Source organism: Somniosus microcephalus, chromosome 4 (genome assembly GCF_052327205.1).
Source record: "Somniosus microcephalus isolate GS21.2 chromosome 4, FLI_Smic_1.0, whole genome shotgun sequence".
Lineage (NCBI taxonomy): Eukaryota > Metazoa > Chordata > Chondrichthyes > Squaliformes > Somniosidae > Somniosus > Somniosus microcephalus.
Window position 1 is genome coordinate 70,416,572 of NC_140990.1, and position 20,715 is coordinate 70,437,286.

The 20,715-nt window shown below is 46.2% G+C and overlaps 1 protein-coding gene across 1 annotated transcript in view; it reads right to left on the minus strand.

Moving 5' to 3' along the window:
- LOC147119169 (uncharacterized) overlaps positions 1 to 20,117 on the minus strand; it is a 42,162-nt gene extending 22,045 nt beyond the window's left edge. Inside the window, exons 1-2 of the mRNA XM_085984875.1 lie at positions 19,192 to 20,117; positions 12,494 to 13,600 (exon numbers count right to left, since the gene is read on the minus strand). Of these exons, the coding sequence (XP_085841001.1) occupies positions 12,494 to 13,236 (743 nt within the window). The 5' untranslated portion in view covers positions 13,237 to 13,600; positions 19,192 to 20,117. The remainder of the gene's footprint in view (positions 1 to 12,493; positions 13,601 to 19,191) is intronic.
- Positions 20,118 to 20,715: the final 598 nt, after the last annotated feature.

Consider the following 20,715-nt stretch of genomic DNA (forward strand, 5'->3'; position numbering starts at 1 on the left):
ACTCCTCCACTTGATCGCCGGGGTGAGTGGTGTTTGAAATTAAATAGTTAAAGGGAACGGTGTATGTTGGTATTGTTTGGAGTTATAAGGGAATAGTGCATTGATGTTTGTATGTTATTGGTAGTACAATAAATAGTTAAAGACAGACTGAGTTGTACTGAGTTTGTGAGCCTTGACCATTTTACTCCACCCAGAAGGGGTTCAAGTCGGATTCTGGAATTATAAGACGGGAGGTGCGCGTTCACCTACCTACAAGAGTTAGCATGCAGATACAGCAAGCAATTAGAAAGGCAAATGGCATGTTGGCCTTTATTGCAAGGGGGTTGGAGTATAAGAGTAAGGAAGTCTTGCTCCAATTGTACAGGACCTTGGTGAGACCACACCTGGAGTACTGGGCACAGTTTTGGTCTCCTTATCTAAGGAAGGAGATACTTGCCTTGGAGGTGGTGCAACGAAGGTTCACTGGATTGATTCCTGGGATGAGAGGGCTGTCCTATGATGAGAGATTGTGTAGAATGGGCCGATACTCTCTGGAGTTTAGAAGAATGAGAGGTGATCTCATTGAAACATACAAGATTCTGAGGGGGATTGACAGGGTAGATGCTGAGAGATTGTTTCCCCTGGCTGGAGAGTCTAGAACTAGGGGCCATAGTCTCAGGATAAGGGGCCGGCCATTCAGGACTGAGATGAGGAGGAATTTCTTCACTCAGAGGGTTGTGAATCTTTGGAATTCTCTGCCCCAGAGGGTTGTGGGTGCTGAGTTGCTGACTATATTCAAGGCTGAGATCGAGATTTTTGGACTCGAGGGAAAGTAAGGGATATGGGGATATGGTGGGAAAGTGGAGTTGAGGGCAAAGGTCAGCCATGATCTTATTGAATGGCGGAGCAGGCTCGAGGGGCCGTATGGCCCACTCCTGCTCCTAATTCTTACGTTAATGTTCTTATACTCCCAACATCTGATAGGCTCTGTGCTGCTTACCCTCAATCCTGATTGGTTTACACTGAGCTGTTTTCACACAGCTCCGTCCTCCCGCTATAAATTAGGGCATCGCTGCCAGTCAGTAATAAGAGGTGGTGCTGGGCGGAGGGCTGTGTCAGACCCACCTCCCTTATCCTGTAACAGACCAGGGTTCCTGTGGACAGACCCCACAGACCCTTCTCCCTTATCCTGTAGCAGACCAGGGTTCCTGGGGACAGACCCCACAGACCCATCTCCCTTATCCTGTAGCAGACCAAGGACCCTGGGGACACTCCCCACAGACCCATCTCCCTTATCCTGTAACAGACCAGGGTTCCTGGGGACAGACCCATCTCCCTTATCCTGTAACAGACCAGGGTTCCTGGTGTTGTGTCCGTGTGTTAATAGAGACACTGAAGGCAGGAGTTGGTTTCACAGGTGTTTACTGAACAAAGTCTGGAGGTTAACTAACTGATACAACACAATATACAGGCTTATATAGCCTGAGTGGCCATTACCAGCATTACAGTACACAGGGGGCTTTAAAGGCACATACACTACAATTCCTCCCCTTTTAGCCAACCAGTGCATAATAGTTTAAGTAATCATTAATTACATGTTACAAGAACAATAATCTACACATTGCTGCAGTTAATCAATTATAAGTCAGTCTCTCTGGAGGCTTCCTGACTCGGTCCGGATAACGCCTCGGTGGTGTAGTAGATTCTGGTGGTGTCGTAGGTTCTTTTGGCAAGGCTGATTCGGCTTGAATGCCAGTGTCGGGTTCATCGTGTTCCAGTATCACCGGATCGGAGGTAGATACTATGGGTATCTCTACTTCATCATTAGGCGTATAGAGTTGTGGTGTAGGTTGTCCCTTTTCGGATGACTCTATGATTTGGTCAGCATGGCGCCTTATTATGCTTTCTCCAATGTCCACGGTATACATCAGCGGTCCTAGTCGTGTGCAGATAGTTCCAGGCTGCCATTTCTCGGTACGGTAGTCCCGGGCCAAAACTTGTTGACCTATCTGGAAGGTTCTAGTTGGCCTTTCATTCATGCCTTGAAATTGCCGGTTCTCCACGTCCCTTCTGATGTTTGGCTTGATCAAATCCAGCCGGCATCTTAGGCTTCTATTGAAGAACATCATGGCGGGAGTTTGGTTTGTAACCATATGTGTTGCATTCCTGTATGCAAACAAGAAGTTATCTACCTTATGCTGAAGTTTTATGTCTTCATTACCCATGGCCTTTATGGCCTTCTTGAAGGTCTGGACAAACCTTTCAGCCAATCCATTGGTGGCGGGATGGTATGGGGCGGACGTGTAGTGCTTAACCCCATTTTTTTTAAGAACTTCCTGAATTCTTCGGACACAAATTGCGGTCCATTATCAGAACAGATCTGTTCAGGCAGCCCATTCCTGGCAAATATGGTCCTTAATACTGTGATGGTTTTTTCCGTGGTGGTGGAAGACATCTTTATTACCTCCGGCCACTTGGAGTGTGCATCAACCGCGATTAAGAACATTGAGTCCATAAATGGACCAGCAAAGTCGATGTGTACCCTTTTGCCATGGAGATGAGGGCCACTCCCATGGATGTAGAGGGGCTTGTGGTGGAGCGTTTTGGACCTTCTGGCATCCTAGGCAGCTCTTGGTCATTTCTTCGATGTCTCCATCGATACCTGGCCACCATACAAACGCTCTGGCTCGGTTCTTCATTTTCACTCCACCCAGATGCCCCTCGTGAAGCTCCTTTAGAACTTTATCCTGGAGTTTGTGTGGAATCACCACTCTGGATCCACACATCAAGGTTCCTCGGCACACTGACAGCTGTTCTCTTCTTTGCGAGAATGCTGGCAACAGTGGTTCGCCATGTGCTGGCCATCCCTTCACTGTTAAATCGTAGACTCGTGAGAGAGTCGGGTCATTTCTAGTTTCCCTTTCAATGGCAGAATTTGTTACTGGTAGACATTCGACTATGGTAGAGTGGAAAATCTCCACTGGGTCTACGGTAGGTGCCTCTTCTACCGTTGGCAACGGTAGGCGTGATAAACCATCAGCATTCCCATGCTGTTTTGATCCTTTGTATTCTATGTTATATTGGTGTGCCCCTAGAAAAAGGGACCACCTCTGTAGCCTTTGCGCTGTCATAATGGGAACACCCTTTTTAGGGTTGAATATGGAGATGAGGGGTTGATGGTCAACAAGGTAAATTTTTGTCCGTGTGTTAATAGAGACACTGAAGGCAGGAGTTGGTTTCACAGGTGTTTACTGAACAAAGTCTGGAGGTTAACTAACTGATACAACACAATATACAGGCTTATATAGCCCGAGTGGCCATTACCAGCATTACAGTACACAGGGGGCTCTTAAAGGCACATACACTACACCTGGGGACAGACCCATCTCCCTTATCCTGTAACAGACCAGGGTTCCTGGGGACAGGCCCCACAGACCCATCTCCCTTATCCTGTAACAGACCAGGGTTCCTGGGGACAGGCCCCACAGACCCATCTCCCTTATCCTGTAACAGACCAGGGTTCCTGGGGACAGGCCCCACAGACCCATCTACCTTATCCTGTAACAGACCAGGGTTCCTGGGGACAGACCCCACAGACCCATCTCCCTTATCCTGTAACAGACCAGGGTTCCTGGGGACTGACCCCACAGACCCATCTCCCTTATCCTGTAACAGACCAGGGTTCCTGGGGACAGACACACCTCCCCTCTCAATGGTGATTCAAAGGTATTGTGTAAACCTTCACCTGAATGGGTCTGATTCGCCGATCCCCACCTGATCAGACAGACTCTGCCTGAAGGAGTCTCAGATAAAGTCTGATTTTCTTCTTTCGTATGATAGTAGGAAAGCAAATCAAATGTCAATATTTAAGTCAGATATCCAGGCCAAAGCTTCCTGTGTAACAGTGTGGATATCTTGTCGGCTGCCTGTGAATTTCCTCTGAGGGCAGTGCTCAATGATGGGCTCCAGGGTCTGATCAGGAGCTCCACAGTCACATGATGGGGATGCTTTAATCTTCCATCTATGGAGAAGGTGGCAGCATCTACCATGACCGTTTCTGAGGTGGTTGATGGTTGTCCACTGTTTGTGAGGAAGGTTTGATCCGATGACTATTAAACGCTCCCCAGGCTGCAGGTTCTGTGGCTGATCCCAGCCCTTGCCCTCTCCGTTCGTTCTCAGAAGACTTTGTCCCGAGTTGAGAGTCTCTCTGGAGATGGTGCTGGAGCCGATGGGGTTTGAAACATTCACTCAGTGGGTCTCCTCACTGTGCTCTCACCCTCCACCTTTAATGATCACCAATGGGATTGGGTCGGTCCCTTTTGAACCATTCAGGGTTCTGGGCAGGGGATCCATTACCCCCCTGGTGTTTCCATTGACTGTCGAACCCTTAGCTGTGAGTCTGTGCACTTCCCCAGATATCTGAGGGATTCGAGTGGTGGGAGAGAACACAAGGAGTCTCTTTATACAGAGGGTGTCCTTCTTTCACCCGATTGGGCTTCAAGGGGTGGAGGAGGTGAACCCGGGGCGGGGGGCTGATGCTGATCTGGACTTGTGTGGAGGGAGTGAGATATCGGGGCTGAAACTCCACTCCTGGTCCATCGCTGCCACTGGTACATTTCGCCCGGTGAATACGGCGGACTCCCCGGGTTTACACTCTCCCCTCATTTAAACATAGATGGTGCAGTGTGGGAGGTGAGGGAGGAGTCTGCTCATTCCCGGGGGCAGATCAGACAAAGTGCTTTGAGTGGTGGGTCCAGCAGTGAAACTGAAACCAAACCAAAGGGAACAAATAAAGATCCAATCCAAGGGAACAAGCAACGGGACAATGGGAAGAAACCACAACCGGCCCAAAAGTGGGATAATCTCCCTAAAAGGTCGGTCTGGACAGTTAGAAACTCCTCCTGGTGACTGTGTGCCTGCAGGACTCGGCTTCACTCCAGTGTTTAAAGGCACAGAGCGCTGGCTCACACCCAGGGGGCAATGTGTGGGAATTCCAGGGGCAGCGAGGACATGCCCGGAAACATCCCGGAGCAGTGAAAGCCCACTGGGCCCCAGGACAAGCTCATCGGAAAACCCAGGGCAAGGGCAAATTCAAAACGCAGTTTGCAGGCGTGATGCTCTATTCACACATCGAAGGTGAGAGAGATGCTGTGGGTCACACACTAAGTCCAGTGGCTGAAAGTGATTAACAGTTTTGTGTTTAGTGATCCCGGGCGTGTTATCGATACCTTCCCTGGATACCAAGGCTGGGAGAGGCACTCTGGAATGTATGGGGAGCTGGGACTTGTCCATGAGAGTAACCAAAGGTCTGAGAACTGAACTCATCTAGAGTTAGAAAGGAGAAAAGGCCCAAAAATGGAGCAGTCAGTAACAGGACATCAAATAGTCTCCTCTTATCTTGAAGACGTCAAGGACTCGACATATTGTGTTTGAAACAAAGCTGATTTATTCGACATATATAGAATCATAGAATGGTTACAGCACAGAAGGAGGCGATTTGGCCCGTCGAGCCCGTGCCGGCTCTCTGCAAGATCACTTCAGCTCGTCCCACTCCCCTGCCGTTTCCCCGTAACCCTGCACATTTCTTTACTTCAGGTACTTATCAAACTCCCTGTTGGAAGCCACGATTGAATCTGCCTCCACCACCCTTTCAGGCAGTGCATTCCAGATCCTAACCACTCGCTGAGTAACAAAGTTTTTCCTCATGTCGCCTTTGGTTCTTCTGCCAATCACCTTAAATCTGTGTCCTCTGGTTCTCGACCCTTCCGCCAATGGGACGTTTCTCTCTCTCTACTCTGTCCAGATCCCTCATGATTTTGAACACCTCTATCAGATCTCCTCTTGTTAGATCGGGTAATTAATTTCAGTGGACCACACTGATCTGAAGTCAACACACTAAAATTAAAGTTTGCGAGTCCGGTGGTAAGTTTTAAATAGTCGATTTATTGCATCACTTGATTTACACTGTTTGACTTCCTTTATCCGACTAACATCATATTCAAAATGGCTGGTTTTTATACAGCAGCAGATGTACCCGCCCCCTTTATTACCATTGGCTCAGCAGCATGCATGCAGAGCTATGGTTGGTTCAACTACATCACACTGATTGGATCTCTGGTACATCAATCATTCCTTTGTTCTCTAGTTAAGCAGAATCATCACTTTCACTTTTAAGCTAAGATCAGCACTTTCACAGTTTAAGCTAAATCAGCATTTTCATTGTTCTCAGTTTTTAAGTCAGCCGATGTGACGTTACCAGCTGTGATTGGATCTGATACATCACACCATCCTTTGGCACGTGGTCAGCTTAAGCATAATCAGATTTTTTTAAATCATTAGTTAAATCATATTAAAATCTATGTTATTAAAATATATTCCCGAACACCTCTCAACCTTCTCCAGTCTATCCACGTAACTGAAGTCCCTCATCCCTGGAACCATTCTTGTGAATCTATTCTGCACCCTCTCTAAGGCCTTCACATCCTTCATGAAGTGTGGTGCCCAGAATTGGACACAATACTCCAGTTGAGGCCGAACCAGTGTTTTATAAAGGTTCATCATAATTTCATAGAAACATAGAAGATAGGAGCAGGAGTAGGCCATTCGGCCCTTCGAGCCTGCTCCGCCATTCAATGAGATCATGGCTGATCATCCGAATTCAGTACCCTGTCCCTGCCTTCTCCCCATATCCCTTGATCCCTTTAGCCTTAAGAAATATATCCAACTCTTTCTTGAATATATTTAATGAACTGGCCTCCACCGCCCTCTGTGGCAGAGAATTCCACAGGTTCACCACTCTCTGGGTGAAGAAATTCCTCCTCATTTCAGTCCTAAATGGCTTACCCCTTATCCTTAGACTGTGACCCCTGGTTCTGGACTCCCCGGCCATCAGGAACATCCTTCCTGCATCTAGTCTGTCCAGGCCTGACAGAATTTTATAGGTTTCGATGAGATCCCCTCTCAATCTTCTAAACTCCAGTGAGTATAAGCCCAATCGACACAATCTCTCCTCATACGTCATTCCTGCCATCCCAGGTATCAGCCTGGTGAATCTTTGCTGCACTCCCTCCATGGCAAGAACGTCCTTCCTCAGGTAAGGTGACCAAAACTGCACACAATACTCAAGGTGTGGTCTCACCAAGGCCCTGTACAACTGTAGCAAGACATCCTTGTTCCTGTACTCGAACCCTCTTGCTACGAAGGCCAACATACCATTTGCCTTCTTAACCGCCTGCTGCACCTGCATGCTTACCTTCAGCGACTTGTGCACAAGAACACCCAGGTCTCTTTGCACTTCCCCTTCTCCCAATCTATTGCCATTCAAATAATAATCTGCCTTCCTGTTTTTGCCACCAAAGTGGATAACCTCACATTTATCCACATTATAGTGCATTTGCCATGTTTCTGCCCAATCACCCAACCTGTCCAAATCGTACTGGAGTTTCACGACATCCTCCTCACAGCTTACCCTCCCATCCAGCTTTGTGTCGTCTGCAAATTTGGAGATATTACATCCAGTTCCCTCGTCCAGATCATTAATATATATTGTGAACAGCTGGGGTCCTAGGACCGATCCTTGCGGTACCCCACTAGTCACTGCCTGCCACTCAGAAAACGACCCGTTTATTCCAACTCTTTGCTTTCTGTCCGCCAACCAGTCAATACCTTGCCCCCAATCCCATGTGCCTTAATTTTGCACGCTAATCTCTTATGCGGGACCTTATCAAAAGCCTTCTGAAAGTCCAAATACACCACATCCACTGGTTCTCCCTTATCTATTTTACCAGTTACATCCTCAAAAAATTCCAGTAGATTAGTCAAGCATGATTTATCTTTTGTAAATCCACGTTGACTTTGTCCGATCCTGTCACTGCTTTCCAAGTGCTCTGCTATTACATCTTTTATAATGGACTCCAGCATTTTCCTCACTACCAATGTCAGGCTTACCGGTCTATAATTCCTTGTTTTTGTACTCTGTGCCTCTATTTATGAAGCCCGGGATCTTTGTGCACACATCCCCCCAGGTCTCTCTGTTCATGCACACACTTTAGAATTGTACCCTTTAGTTTATATTGCCTCTCCTCATTCTTCCTATCAAAATGTACCACTTTGCACTTTTCTGCGTTAAAGTTTATCTCCCACGTGTCCGCCCATTCCACCAGCCTGTCTATGTCCTCTTGAAGTCTATCACCATTCTCCTCACTGTTCACTATACTTCCAAATTTTGTGTCATCTGCAAATTTTGAAATTGTGCCCTGTACTCCCAAGTCTAAGTAATTAATATATATCAAGAAAAACAGTGATCCTAGTACCGACTCCCCAGCCAAGGGAAACATTCTCCCAGCATCCACCCTATCAAGCCCTGTAATAATTTTGTATGCTTCAATGAGATCCCCTCTCATTCTTCTGAATTCAAGAGAATACAGGCCTAGTTTACTCATGATGTGAAGCTAACAGGTCTGTAGTTCCCCGTTTTCTCCCTCCCTCCTTTCTTAAATAGCAGGGTTACATTTGCTATCCTCCAATCTGCAGGAATCATTCCAGAATCTATAGAATTTTGGAAGATGACAACCAATGCATCCACTATCCCAACGGCCACCTCTTTCAAAACCCTAGGATGTAGGTCATCTGGTCCTTGAGATTTATCGACTTTTAGTCCCATTAATTTTGCTAGTACTGTTTTTTTTACTAATAATAATTTCTTTAAGTTCCTCATTCTCGCCACACCCTTGGTTTTCTCGTATTTCTGGGAGGTTTTTTGTGTCTTCCTCCGTGAAGACAGAAACAATTTATTTAATTTCTCTGCCATTTCCTCATTCCCCATTATAAATTCTCCCATCTCTGACTGTAAAGGACCTACATTTACCTTCACCAGTCTTTTCCTTTTCACATACCTATAGAAGCTTTTACAATCCGTTTTTATATTTTTTGCTAGTTTGTGCTCATATTCTATTTTCCCTTTCTTTATCAATTTCTTGGTCCCCCTTTGCTGATTTCTAAAAAAGATCCCAATCCTCAGGCTGACTGCTTTTTCTGGCAACTTTATAAGCTTCCTCCTTTGACTTAATACTAGCTTTAATTTCTTTAGTTAGCCATGGTTGGATCACTTTTCCTTTTGGGTTTTTATGCCCCAGAGGAATATATGTTTGATGTAAATTATGCATTATTTCCTTGAATGTTAGCCATTGTATGTCCACCTTCATACCTTTTAGTGTAGTCTCCCAATCTACCATGGCCAACTTGTCCCTCATACCCTTGTAGTTTCTTCTGTTTAGATTGAAGACCTTAGTTGCAGATTGGACTACATCACTCTCAAACTTAATGTAAAATTTAATCATATTATGGTCACTTGTCCCTAAAGGCCCCTTTACCACAAGATTATTGATTAGCCCTTTCCCATTACACAGTACCAGATCCAAAATAGCCTGTTCCCTGGTTGGTTCCTCCACATACTGATCCAGGAAACCATCTCACATGCATTCTAAGAATTCGTCCTCCACACCATTAGTGGTAATTTGATTTGCCCAGTCAATATGTAGATTAAAGTCCCCCATGATTACCGTATTGCCCTTGTTACATGCACTTCTAATTTCTTGATTGATACTGTGCCCTACATTACCATTACTATTTGGTGGCCTATACACAACTCCCACCAATGTTTTCCACCCTTTGCTGTTTCTCAGCTCCACCCAAACTGATTCCAGTTCTACATCACGATCTGCCAAGCCAAGATCTTTTATCTCTACCGTACCGATCTCATCCCTTAACAGCGCTACGCCACCTCCTTTTCCTTTCTGTCTGTCCTTCCTAAATGTTGAGTACCCTGGAACATTCAGTTCCCAGCCTTGGTTACCCTGCAACCATATCTCTGTAATGGCAATTACATCATACCGATTTACTTCTATTTGTGCCATTAATTCATCCACCTTGTTGCGAATGCTACGTGCATTTAGATAAAGTGCCTTCAACTTTGCCTGTTTAATATTTTTCTGCACGTTGAACCTCTTTACTGTTGGCCTTTGTTTCTGCTCCCTACTAGTTTTGCTGACTACTTTTCTAACTTTCACTTCCAGCTTTGTTTCTCTCCATTCTGGGCCTAGTTAGGTTTCCAGCCCCCTGACAAACTAGTTTAAATCCTTCCCAACAGCACTAGCAAACCTCCCTGCGATCATGGCTGATCCTCTATCTCAATGCCATATTCCTGCTCTCTCCCCATACCCCTTGATGCCTTTTGTGTCTAGAAATCTATCTATCTCCTTCTTCTTAAATATATTCAGTGATTTGGCCTCCACAGCCTTCTGTGGTAGAGAATTCCACAGGGTCATCACCCTCTGAGTGAAGAAATTTCTCATCTCAGTCCTAAATGGCTTACCCCGTATCCTGAGACTGTGACCCCTCATTCTAGACCCCCCCAGCCAGAGGAAACATTCTCCCTGCATCCAGTCTGTCAGACTTTTATACGTTTCAATGAGATCCCCTCTCATTCTTCTAAACTCTAGTGAATACAGGCCTAGTTGACCCAATCTCTCCTCATATGACAGTCCTGCCATCTCAGGAATCAGTCTGGTGAACCTTCGCTGCACTCCCGCTATGGCAAGTATATCCTTTCTTAGGTAAGGAGACAGTACTCCAGGTGTGGTCTCACCAAGGCCCTGTATAACTGCAGTAAGACATCCTTGCTCCTGTACTCAAATCCTCTTGCAATGAAGGCCAACATACCATTTGCCTTCCTAACTGCCTGCTGCATCTGCATGTTTGCTTTCAGTGACTGGTGTACAAGGACACCCAGGTCCCTTTGTACATCAGCATTTCCCAATCTATCACCATTTAAATAATACTCTACCTTTCTGTTTTTCCTACCGAAGTGGATAACTTCACATTTATCCACATTATACTGCATCTGCCATGTATTTGCCCACTCACTCAACTTGTCTAAATTGCCTTGAAGCCTCTTTGCATCCTCCTCACAACTCACAATCCCATCTAATTTTGCGTTGTCAGCAAACTTAGAAATATTACATTTGGTTCCCTCATCCAAATCATTGATATATATTGTGAATAGCTGGGGCCCAAGCACTGATCCCTGCGGTACCCCACTAGTCACCGCCTGCCACCCCGAAAAAGACCCATTTATTCCTACTCTCTGTTTCCTGTCTGTTAACCAATTTTCAATCCATTCCAGTATATTACCCCCAATCCCATGTGCTTTAATTTTGCACACTAACATCTTATGTGGGACTTTATCAAAGGCCTTCTGAAAATCCAAATACACCACATCCACTGGGTCTCCCTTATCTATTCTACCAGTTACATCCTCAAAAAACTCCAGGTTTGTCAAACACGATTTCCCTTTCATAAATCCATGTTGATATTTTCTAAGTGTCCTGTTATCACATCCTTTATAATACTCTAGCATTTTCCGTACTACTGATGTTCGGCTAAACAGCCTGTAGTTCCTGGTTTTCTCTCTCCCTCCTTTTTTTAAATAGTGGGGTTACATTTGCCACCCTCCAATCTGCCGGAACTGTTCCAAAATTTTATAGATTATGGAAGATGATAACCAATGTATCCACTATTTCCATGGCTACCTCTTTTAGGATTCTGGGATGCAGATTATCAGGCCCTGGGGATTTATCAGCTTTCAGTCCCATTAATTTCTCCAGCACTATTTTTTTACTAATACTAATTTCCTTTAATTCCTCCTTCTCACTAGATCTTTGGTTCCCTCGCATTTCTGGGAAGTTATTTGTGTCCTTTTCCATGAAGCCAGAACCAAAGTATTTGTTTAATTGCTCGGCCTTTTCCTTGTTCCCCATTATAAATTCTCCCGTTTCTGACTGTAAGGGACCTACATTTGTCTTCACTAATCTTTTTCTTTTTACATACTTGTAGAAGCTTTTACAGTCCACTTTTATGTTCCTTGCAAGTTTACTCTCATACACTATTTTTCCCCATTTAATCAATCTCTTGGTCCTTTTTTGCTGAACTCTAAACTGCTCACAATCCTCAGGCTTGCTACTTTTTCAGGCAACTTTATATGACTCCTCCTTGGATCTAATACTGTCCTTAATTTCTTTTGTTAGCAATGGCCGCTTTTCCTTTTGTGTTTTTGCACCAGAAAGGAATGTATAACTGTTGCAATTCATGAATTGTCAGTGAGGATTAATCAGCACTTCCTAAATGGAGATGTTAATCAGTGGAACTTTTCAGACAATAAATTGTAGATTTTGTACCAAAGGCCAATTTAGGGTTAAAGTAAAATTCATAATTTTATTGTCAAATAATTTCTTATGAAAGTCCTGAATTAAGGGGAATGATCACAGACAGCGGTTCTTAAAGGGACACTGCAGCCCCGACAACTCAATCAGCTATATATCCAGAATATTAAACTCCAGCCCAGTTATAAGGTTATTAACATCAGCAGAAACAAACCCCAACTGTCAGAATGAACATGGTTCTGTCCTGGATGTGAATAACAGCAGAATCCAACCCCTGCAGTCACCTGTGAACTCGCTGGTGTGTCAGCAGGTTGGATGACTGAGTGAATCCCTTCCCACACACTGAGCAGGTGAACGGCCTCTCCCCGGTGTGAACTCGCTGGTGAGCCAGCAGGTTGGATGACTGAGTGAATCCCTTCTCACACACTGAGCAGGTGAATGGCCTCTCCCCAGTGTGAACTCGCTGGTGTGTCAGCAGGTGGGAGGAATTAGTGAATCCCTTCCCACACACGGAGCAGGTGAACGGCCTCTCCCCGGTGTGAACTCGCTGGTGAGCCAGCAAGTTGGATGACTGAGTGAATCCCTTCCCACACACGGAGCAGGTGAACGGCTTCTCCCCGGTGTGAACTCGCTGGTGTGTCAGCAGGTTTGTTGATTTAATGAAGCCCTTCTCACACATGGAGCAGGTGAACGGCCTCTCCCTAGTGTGAGTGCGCTGGTGTACAATGAGATTGGATGAACTCCTGAACCTCTTCCCACAGTGAGAGCAAGTGAATGGTTTCTCGTCAGTGTGAACTCGCTGGTGGTGAATCAGTTCCTCAGAGCTTTTAAAGCAGTTCGCACAGTCGGAGCATTTAAAAGGTCTCTCGTCAGTGTGAACTCGCTGGTGTCTCAGAAGGTGGGCTGAATTAGTGAATCCCTTCCCACACACGGAGCAGCTGAATGGCCTCTCCCCGGTGTGACTGCGTCGATGAGTTTCCAGCTGGGACGGGTAACTGAATCCCTTCCCACAGTCCCCACATTTCCACGGTTTCTCCATGGTGCGGGTGTCCTTGTGTCTCTCCAGGTTGGACGATCGGTTGAAGCCTCGTCCACACACACAGCACGTGTACGGTTTCTCCCCGCTGTGAATGGTGCGATGTTTATTCAGGCTGTGTAACTGGTTAAAGCTCTTTCCCCAGTCAGTGCACTGGAACACTCTCACTCGGATGTGTGTGTCTCGGTGCTTTTGCAGTCACACTGATGTTTGAAATCTTTGCCCACAGACAGAACAGACAAACATTCCTCCTTCCACATTCAAAGGTCGATGATATTCAGGTCCTAATGAATGGAGTGGCTCTGTCAGATCTTGACGTGATGTTTAGTTTGAGTTTCCTGTCTGCAAATCCTCCCCTTCCACTACCCTGTAAAAGGAGTTTACAAAAGTCATCACTAAGTACAGGATAGAAATTCAGAACAGACAAGTCTAGTTTCTATACAACGTTCTTTCACACGTGGTACTGTACATGGTGATCACTAAACACAAAACCCAGGCTGTTAATCATTTTCAGCTACTGGACTTAGTGTGTGTCCCATCGCATCTCTCTCACTTTTAATGTGTGAATAGAGCATCACGCCTGCAAACCTGGATTTAAATTTAAATTCACTCACCAAACGCATTCAACAAAAGATGAACAAGTAAACACGTCACAGCCCACTAATCCAGCTCTACATTCACAGGAGGAAGTCTGTTATCTAACTCCTCATAGAAAGTTACAGCACAGAAGGATGCCATTTCGGCCCATCGTGTCCGCGCCGGCCAACAAAGAGCTATCCAGCCTAATCCCACTTCCCAGCTCTTGGTCCATAGCCCTGCAGGTTAGAGCATCCCAAGTGCACATCCAGGTACTTTTTAAATGTGGTTAGGGTTCCTGCCTCTACCACCCTTTCAGGCAGTGAGTTCCAGACCCCTACAACCCTCTGGGTGCAGATATTTCCCCTCTAAACCTTCCCCCAAGTACTTTAAATCTGTGCCTCCTGGTTTTTGACCCCTCTGCTAAGGGAAATAGGTCCTTTCTATCCACTTTATCTAGGCCCCTCATAATTTTATACACCTCAATAAGGTCTCCCCTCAGCCTCCTCTGTTCCAAGGAAAACAAACCAAGCCTATCCAGTCTTTCTTCATAGCTATGATTCTCTACTCCCAGCAACATCCTTGTAAATCTCCTCTGTACCCTCTCTAGTGCAATCACATCCTTCTTGTAATGTGGTGACCAGAACTGCACGCAGTACTCTAGCTCGGGCCTAACTAGTGTTTTATACAGTTGAAGCATAAACTCCCTGCTCTTGTATTCTATGCCACGGCTAATAAAGGCAAGCATTCCGTATGCCTTCTTAACCACCTTATCTGCCTGGCCTGCTACCTTCAGGGATCTGTGGACATGCACTCCAAGGTCCCTTTGTTCCTCCACACTACTCAGTGTCCTACCATTTAATGTGTATTCTCTTTCCTTGTTAGCCCTCCCCAAATGCATTACCTCACACTTCTCCGGATTGAATTCCATTTGCCACTGATTTGCCCACCTGACCAATTTATTGATATTGATATCTTCCTGCAGTCTACAGCTTCCTTCTTCAGTATCAACCACACAGCCGATTTTAGTATCATCTGCAAACTTCTTAACCATACCCCCTATATTCAAGTCTGGATCATTGGTATATACCACAAAAAGCAAGGGACCTAGTACTGAGCCCTGCGGAACCCCACTGGAAACAGTCTTTCAGTCACAAAAACACCCATCAACCATTACCCTCTGCTTCCTCTCTCTGGACCAGTTTTGAATCCAACTTGACACTTTGCCCTGGATCCCATGGGCTTTTAACTACGTGACCAGTCTGCCATGTGGAACCTTATCAAAAGCCTTGCTCAAGTCCATATACACTATATCGAACGCACTACCCTCATCTACCCTCCTTGTTACCTCCTCAAAAAATTCAATCAATTTTGTCAGACACGACCTTCCCTTAACAAATCCATGCTGACTATCCTTGATCAATCTGTGTCTTTCTAAATTAAGATTTATCCTGTCTTTCAGAATTCTTTCCAATAATTGTCCCACCACCGAGGTTAGGCTGACTGGCCTGTAATTACTCGGTCTATCCTTTTCTCCCTTTTTAAACAAGGGTACCACATGAACAGTGGATGAAATAAAGAAAGATCCCAAATGTAAGAGTCCCTCGAATCCTTTGTAAAGACCATTCAAATCCTGACCGGTTCCTTCCTTATTCTAGAATTCCCCATCCCTGTGGGAGTCGATATTGGTCAAAAACTTCTATTAGGACATTTTTAACCGATTTTTCAGTTGTTTCAAGCTGACCAGGTCCTTCACTCAGAGAATCTCCAAGGAGAGTCTTTGATTTAAACACAATTCTCCCCTCGGTTATATCCGGGATTAGAGTTACTGAGAATTTTAATACCTGACCACTCAAATTTAAAAGGACCCATCACTGATATACAGACGGAACCAATCACACAGCTCTGGGTCAGTTTGAATTATTCCTCTCTCCAGCCTGTAACCGACGAAACTTGTAACACTGAGGCTGAAATTCCACTTCCGGGTGCCAGTTTGGAACCCTGCGACTGTACATGGGGATTCTAACCCTGGGACTGTACATGGGGATTCTAACCCTGGGGCTGTACATGGGGATTCTAACCCTGGGACTGTACATGGGGATTCTAACTCTGGGACTGTACATGGGGATTCTAACCCTGGGACTGTACATGGGGATTCTAACCCTGGGACTGTGCATGGGGATTCTAACCCTGGGACTGTGCATGGGGGTTCTAACCCTGGGACTGTACATGGGGATTCTAACCCTGGGACTGTACATGGGGATTCTAACCCTGGAACTGTACATGGGGATTCTAACCCTGGGACTGTACATGGGGAATCTAACCCTGGGACTGTACATGGGGATTCTAACCCTGGGACTGTACATGGGGATTCTAACCCTGGGACTGTACATGGGGATTCTAACACTGGAAATGTACATGGGGATTCTAACCCTGGGACTGTACATGGGGATTCTAACCCTGGGACTGTACATGGGGATTCTAACCCTGGGACTGCACATGGGGATTCTAACCCTGGGACTGTACATGGGGATTCTAACCCTGGGACTGTACATGGGGATTCTAACCCCGGGACTGTACATGGGGATTCTAACCTTGGGACTGTACATGGGGTTTCTAACCCTGGGACTGTACATGGGGATTCTAACCCTGGGACTGTACATGGGGATTCTAACCCTGGAACTGTACATGGGGATTCTAACCCTCGGACTGTACATGGGGATTCCAACCCTGGGACTGTACATGGGGATTCTAACCCTGGGACTCTACATGGGGATTCTGACCCTGGCACTCTACATGGGGATTCTAACCCTGGGACTGTACATGGGGATTCTAACCCTGGGACTGTACATGGGGATTCTCACCCTGGGACTGTATATGGGGATTCTAACCCTGGGACTGTACATGGGGATTCTAACCCTGGGACTGTACATGGGGATTCCAACCCTGGGACTGTACATGGGGATTCTAACCCTGGGACTGTACATGGGGATTCTGACCCTGGCACTCTACATGGGGATTCTAACCCTGGGACTGTACATGGGGATTCTGACCCTGGGACTGTACATGGGGATTCTGACCCTGGGACTGTACATGGGGGTTCTAACCCTGGGACTGTACATGGGGATTCTAACCCTGGGACTGTACATGGGGATTCTAACCCTGGGACTGTACATGGGGATTCTAAACCAGGGACTGTACATGGGGATTCTAACCCTGGGACTGTACATAGGGATTCTAACCCTGGGACTGTAAATGGGGGTTCTAACCATGAAACTGTACATGGGGAATCTAACCCTGGGACTGTACATGGGGATTCTAACCCTGGAAATGTACATGGGGATTCTAACCCTGGGACTGTACATGGGGATTCTAACCCTGGGACTGTACATGGGGATTCTAACCCTGGGACTGTACATGGGGATTCTAACCCTGGGACTGTACATGGGGATTCTAACCCTGGGACTGTACATGGGGATTCCAGCCCTAGGACTGTACATGAGGATTCTAACCTTGGGACTGTACATGGGGATTCCAGCCCTGGGAATATAGAAACATAGAAGATAGGAGCAGGAGTAGGCCATTCGGCCCTTCGAGCCTGCTCCGCCATTCAATGAGATCATGGCTGATCATCCAAATTCAGTACCCTGTCCCTGCCTTCTCCCCATATCCCTTGATCCCTTTAGCCTCAAGAAATATATCCAACTCTTTCTTGAATATATTTAATGAACTGGCCTCCACCGCCCTCTGTGGCAGAGAATTCCACAGGTTCACCACTCTCTGGGTGAAGAAATTCCTCATTTCAATCCTAAATGGCTTACCCCTTATCCTTAGACTACGACCCCTGGTTCTGGACTCCCCGGCCATCAGAAACATCCTTTCTGCATCTAGTCTGTCCAGACCTGACAGAATTTTATAGGTTTCGATGAGATCCCCTCTCAATCTTCTAAACTCCAGTGAGTATAAGCCCAATTGACACAATCTCTCCTCGTACGTCATTCCTGCCATCCCAGGTATCAGTCTGGTGAATCTTCGCTGCACTCCCTCCATGGCAAGAACGTCCTTCCTCAGGTAAGGCGACCAAAACTGCACACAATACTCAAGATGCGGTCTCACCAAGGCCCTGTACAACTGCAGCAAGACATCCTTGTTCTTGTACTCGAACCATCTTGTTACGAAGGCCAACATACCATTTGCCTTCTTAACCGCCTGCTGCACCTGCATGCTTACCTTCAGCGACTGGTGCACAAGAACACCCAGGTCTCTTTACACTTCCCCTTCTCCCAATCTATTGCCATTCAAATAATAATCTGCCTTCCTGTTTTTGCCACCAAAGTGGATAACCTCACATTTATCCACATTATAGTGCATTTGCCATGTTTCTGCCCAATCACCCAACCTGTCCAAATCGTACTGGAGTTTCATGACATCCTCCTCACAGCATACCCTCCCACCCAGCTTTGTGTCATCTGCAAATTTGGAGATATTACATCCAATTCCCTCGTCCAGATCATTAATATATATTGTGAACAGCTGGGGTCCTAGGACCGATCCTTGCGGTACCCCACTAGTCACTGCCTGCCACTCGGAAAACGATCCGTTTATTCCAACTCTTTGCTTTCTGTCCGCCAACCAGTTCTCTATCCAAGTCAATACCTTGCCCCCAATCCCATGTGCCTTAATTTTGCACGCTAACCTCTTATGCGTGGGGATTCTAACCCTGAGACTGTACATGGAGATTCTAACCCTGGGACTGTACATGGAGGGCCCAGCTCTGGGGCTCTTCTGTTATATTTGTGTGGGATGCAAACCGTAAGCTCGGCACTTACCAGCGCCTTTAGGACAGATGGGGAGAAATCCGATGTGTGGAGAGTGAGATAAACGAGTCAATTTGTTTCTCGCGAGGCGACCCAGTTGGGAACAGACCCTGAAGCCGCGCCCCTCCTTGTTCCTGTACCAAGATGGCCGCGCAAGGGCTGCGCTACTTCCTGAATCATGTGGGCTCGATACTGAACATTCCCGCTTTCCTGCACAAAGATGGCGGCCGTCAACCAAGGCCTTTTATCGGGAGAAAGCCCCGAATCGGCAACCGGGGAACTTTACGTTATTCGATAGCAAAATACTGCGGATGGTGGAAATCTGAAATAACAGAAAAAGCTGGAAACACTCAGCAGGCCAGGCAACATCCGTGGAGAGAGAAACAGAGTTAATATTTCAGGTCGAAACACTTCTTCAGAACTTCTACTGAGTTTTTCCAGCTTTTTCTGTTGTTATTTCCACTTTACGGTATTGTTCGGAGCTTGCGGCCTGCACCAGTTGTTTATGAAGCCTCCACGCCCATCCAGCGGGTCCGTTCCTCCCCTGCGCCCTCCCGCTTCTTACCAGCTGTCCGGGGCCCGTCTCCACCATCGGTCCTTCGCCAGCCTGTCTCCCGTACAGTGCACTGCGCATGCTCCAAACACTGCCCGGAACCGCGCCTGCGCACTGGGCTCCTGCTGTCTGAGTGCGGCACATTCCCTACCGCATGGAGTGCTGGGTAAAAACGCTTTACTGTGATTGCATTGAGGACTGAACCATGTTCATTCTAGCAGTTATGGTTCGTTTCTGCCGATCTATAACCCCAATACTTGGGCTGGAGATTAATATTCTGTATAAATATTGAATACATCAGCTTTCTTTAAAATACTAATATAAAAGGAATATACTGCAGATGCTGGAAATCTGAAATAAAAACAAAATGCGGGAAATACTCAGCGGGTCAGGCAGCATCTGTGGAAAGAGAAACAGAGTTAACATTTCAGGTCGATGACCTTTCATCAGAACTGGAAAAACTTAGAGATGTAGCAGGCTTTAAGCAAGTGAAGAGGCAGGGAAAGGGGGGAGGAAAGACCAAAAGGGAAGGCCTGTGATAGGGTGGAAGGCAGGAGAGATTAAATGACAAAAGGGAGGATATTACAAAGCAAAAGGAGATGATAATGGGACACGTAATGAAACAAAAGATGAGTCTAGATGAGTTGTAAATTGGAATGGCAGAATCATCAACAACTGCCATGTGAAGAAATAGGGGCCGAGGTTATGGTCTGAAATTGTTGAACTCGATGTTGAGTCCAGAAGGCTGTAAAGTGCCTAATCGAAAGATGAGGTGCTGTTCCTCGAGCTTATGTTGAGCTTCATTGGAACAGTGTAGGAGGCCGAGGACAGGGAGGTCAGAGTGGGAATGGAGCGGAGAACTAAAGTGACAGGCGACCGGAAGCTCGGGGTCACCCTTACAGACTGAATGGAGGTGTTCCGCAAAGCGATCACCCAATCTGCGTTTGGTCTCCCCAGTGTAGAGGAGACCGCATCGTGAGCAGCGAATACAGTATATTAAATTGTAAGAAGTACAAGTAAATCGCTGTTTCACCTGGAAGGAATGCTTGGGGCCCTGGACCGGGGGAAGGGAGGAGGTAAAAGGGCAGGTGTTGCATCTCGAATGTTTGAATGTGTGTTCCGTTTGAGTACATGGCTTGTGGGTGTCATAGACTGAACTGTAGTGTTTCACTTTACACTCACCTGAAATTCCTTTGAACCACCCCCTTTATAGAACGATCTTGAATAAGATTTGAAATCTGTTATTTTCTGCATCATTTAACATTGTTTGGATACGATTTAATAAAACACCAACACACATATTGCACATAATAGCCTTTGAAATGTTCTGATCTTTGTGACTGTCATTGGTGATTTTGATGGTCTCATTGATTTAATCTGGTGTTACTAACACTACTTCTTTAATCAAGATAATTGTTTCAAATACTTCCTTTATCAGATCATCAGCTCCTCCATTGATCTCTGTCAATAATCCATGGTTAGGGGCTGGGGTTAGGGGTTAGTGGTTGGGGCTCGTGGTCATTGGTCAGGATTGGG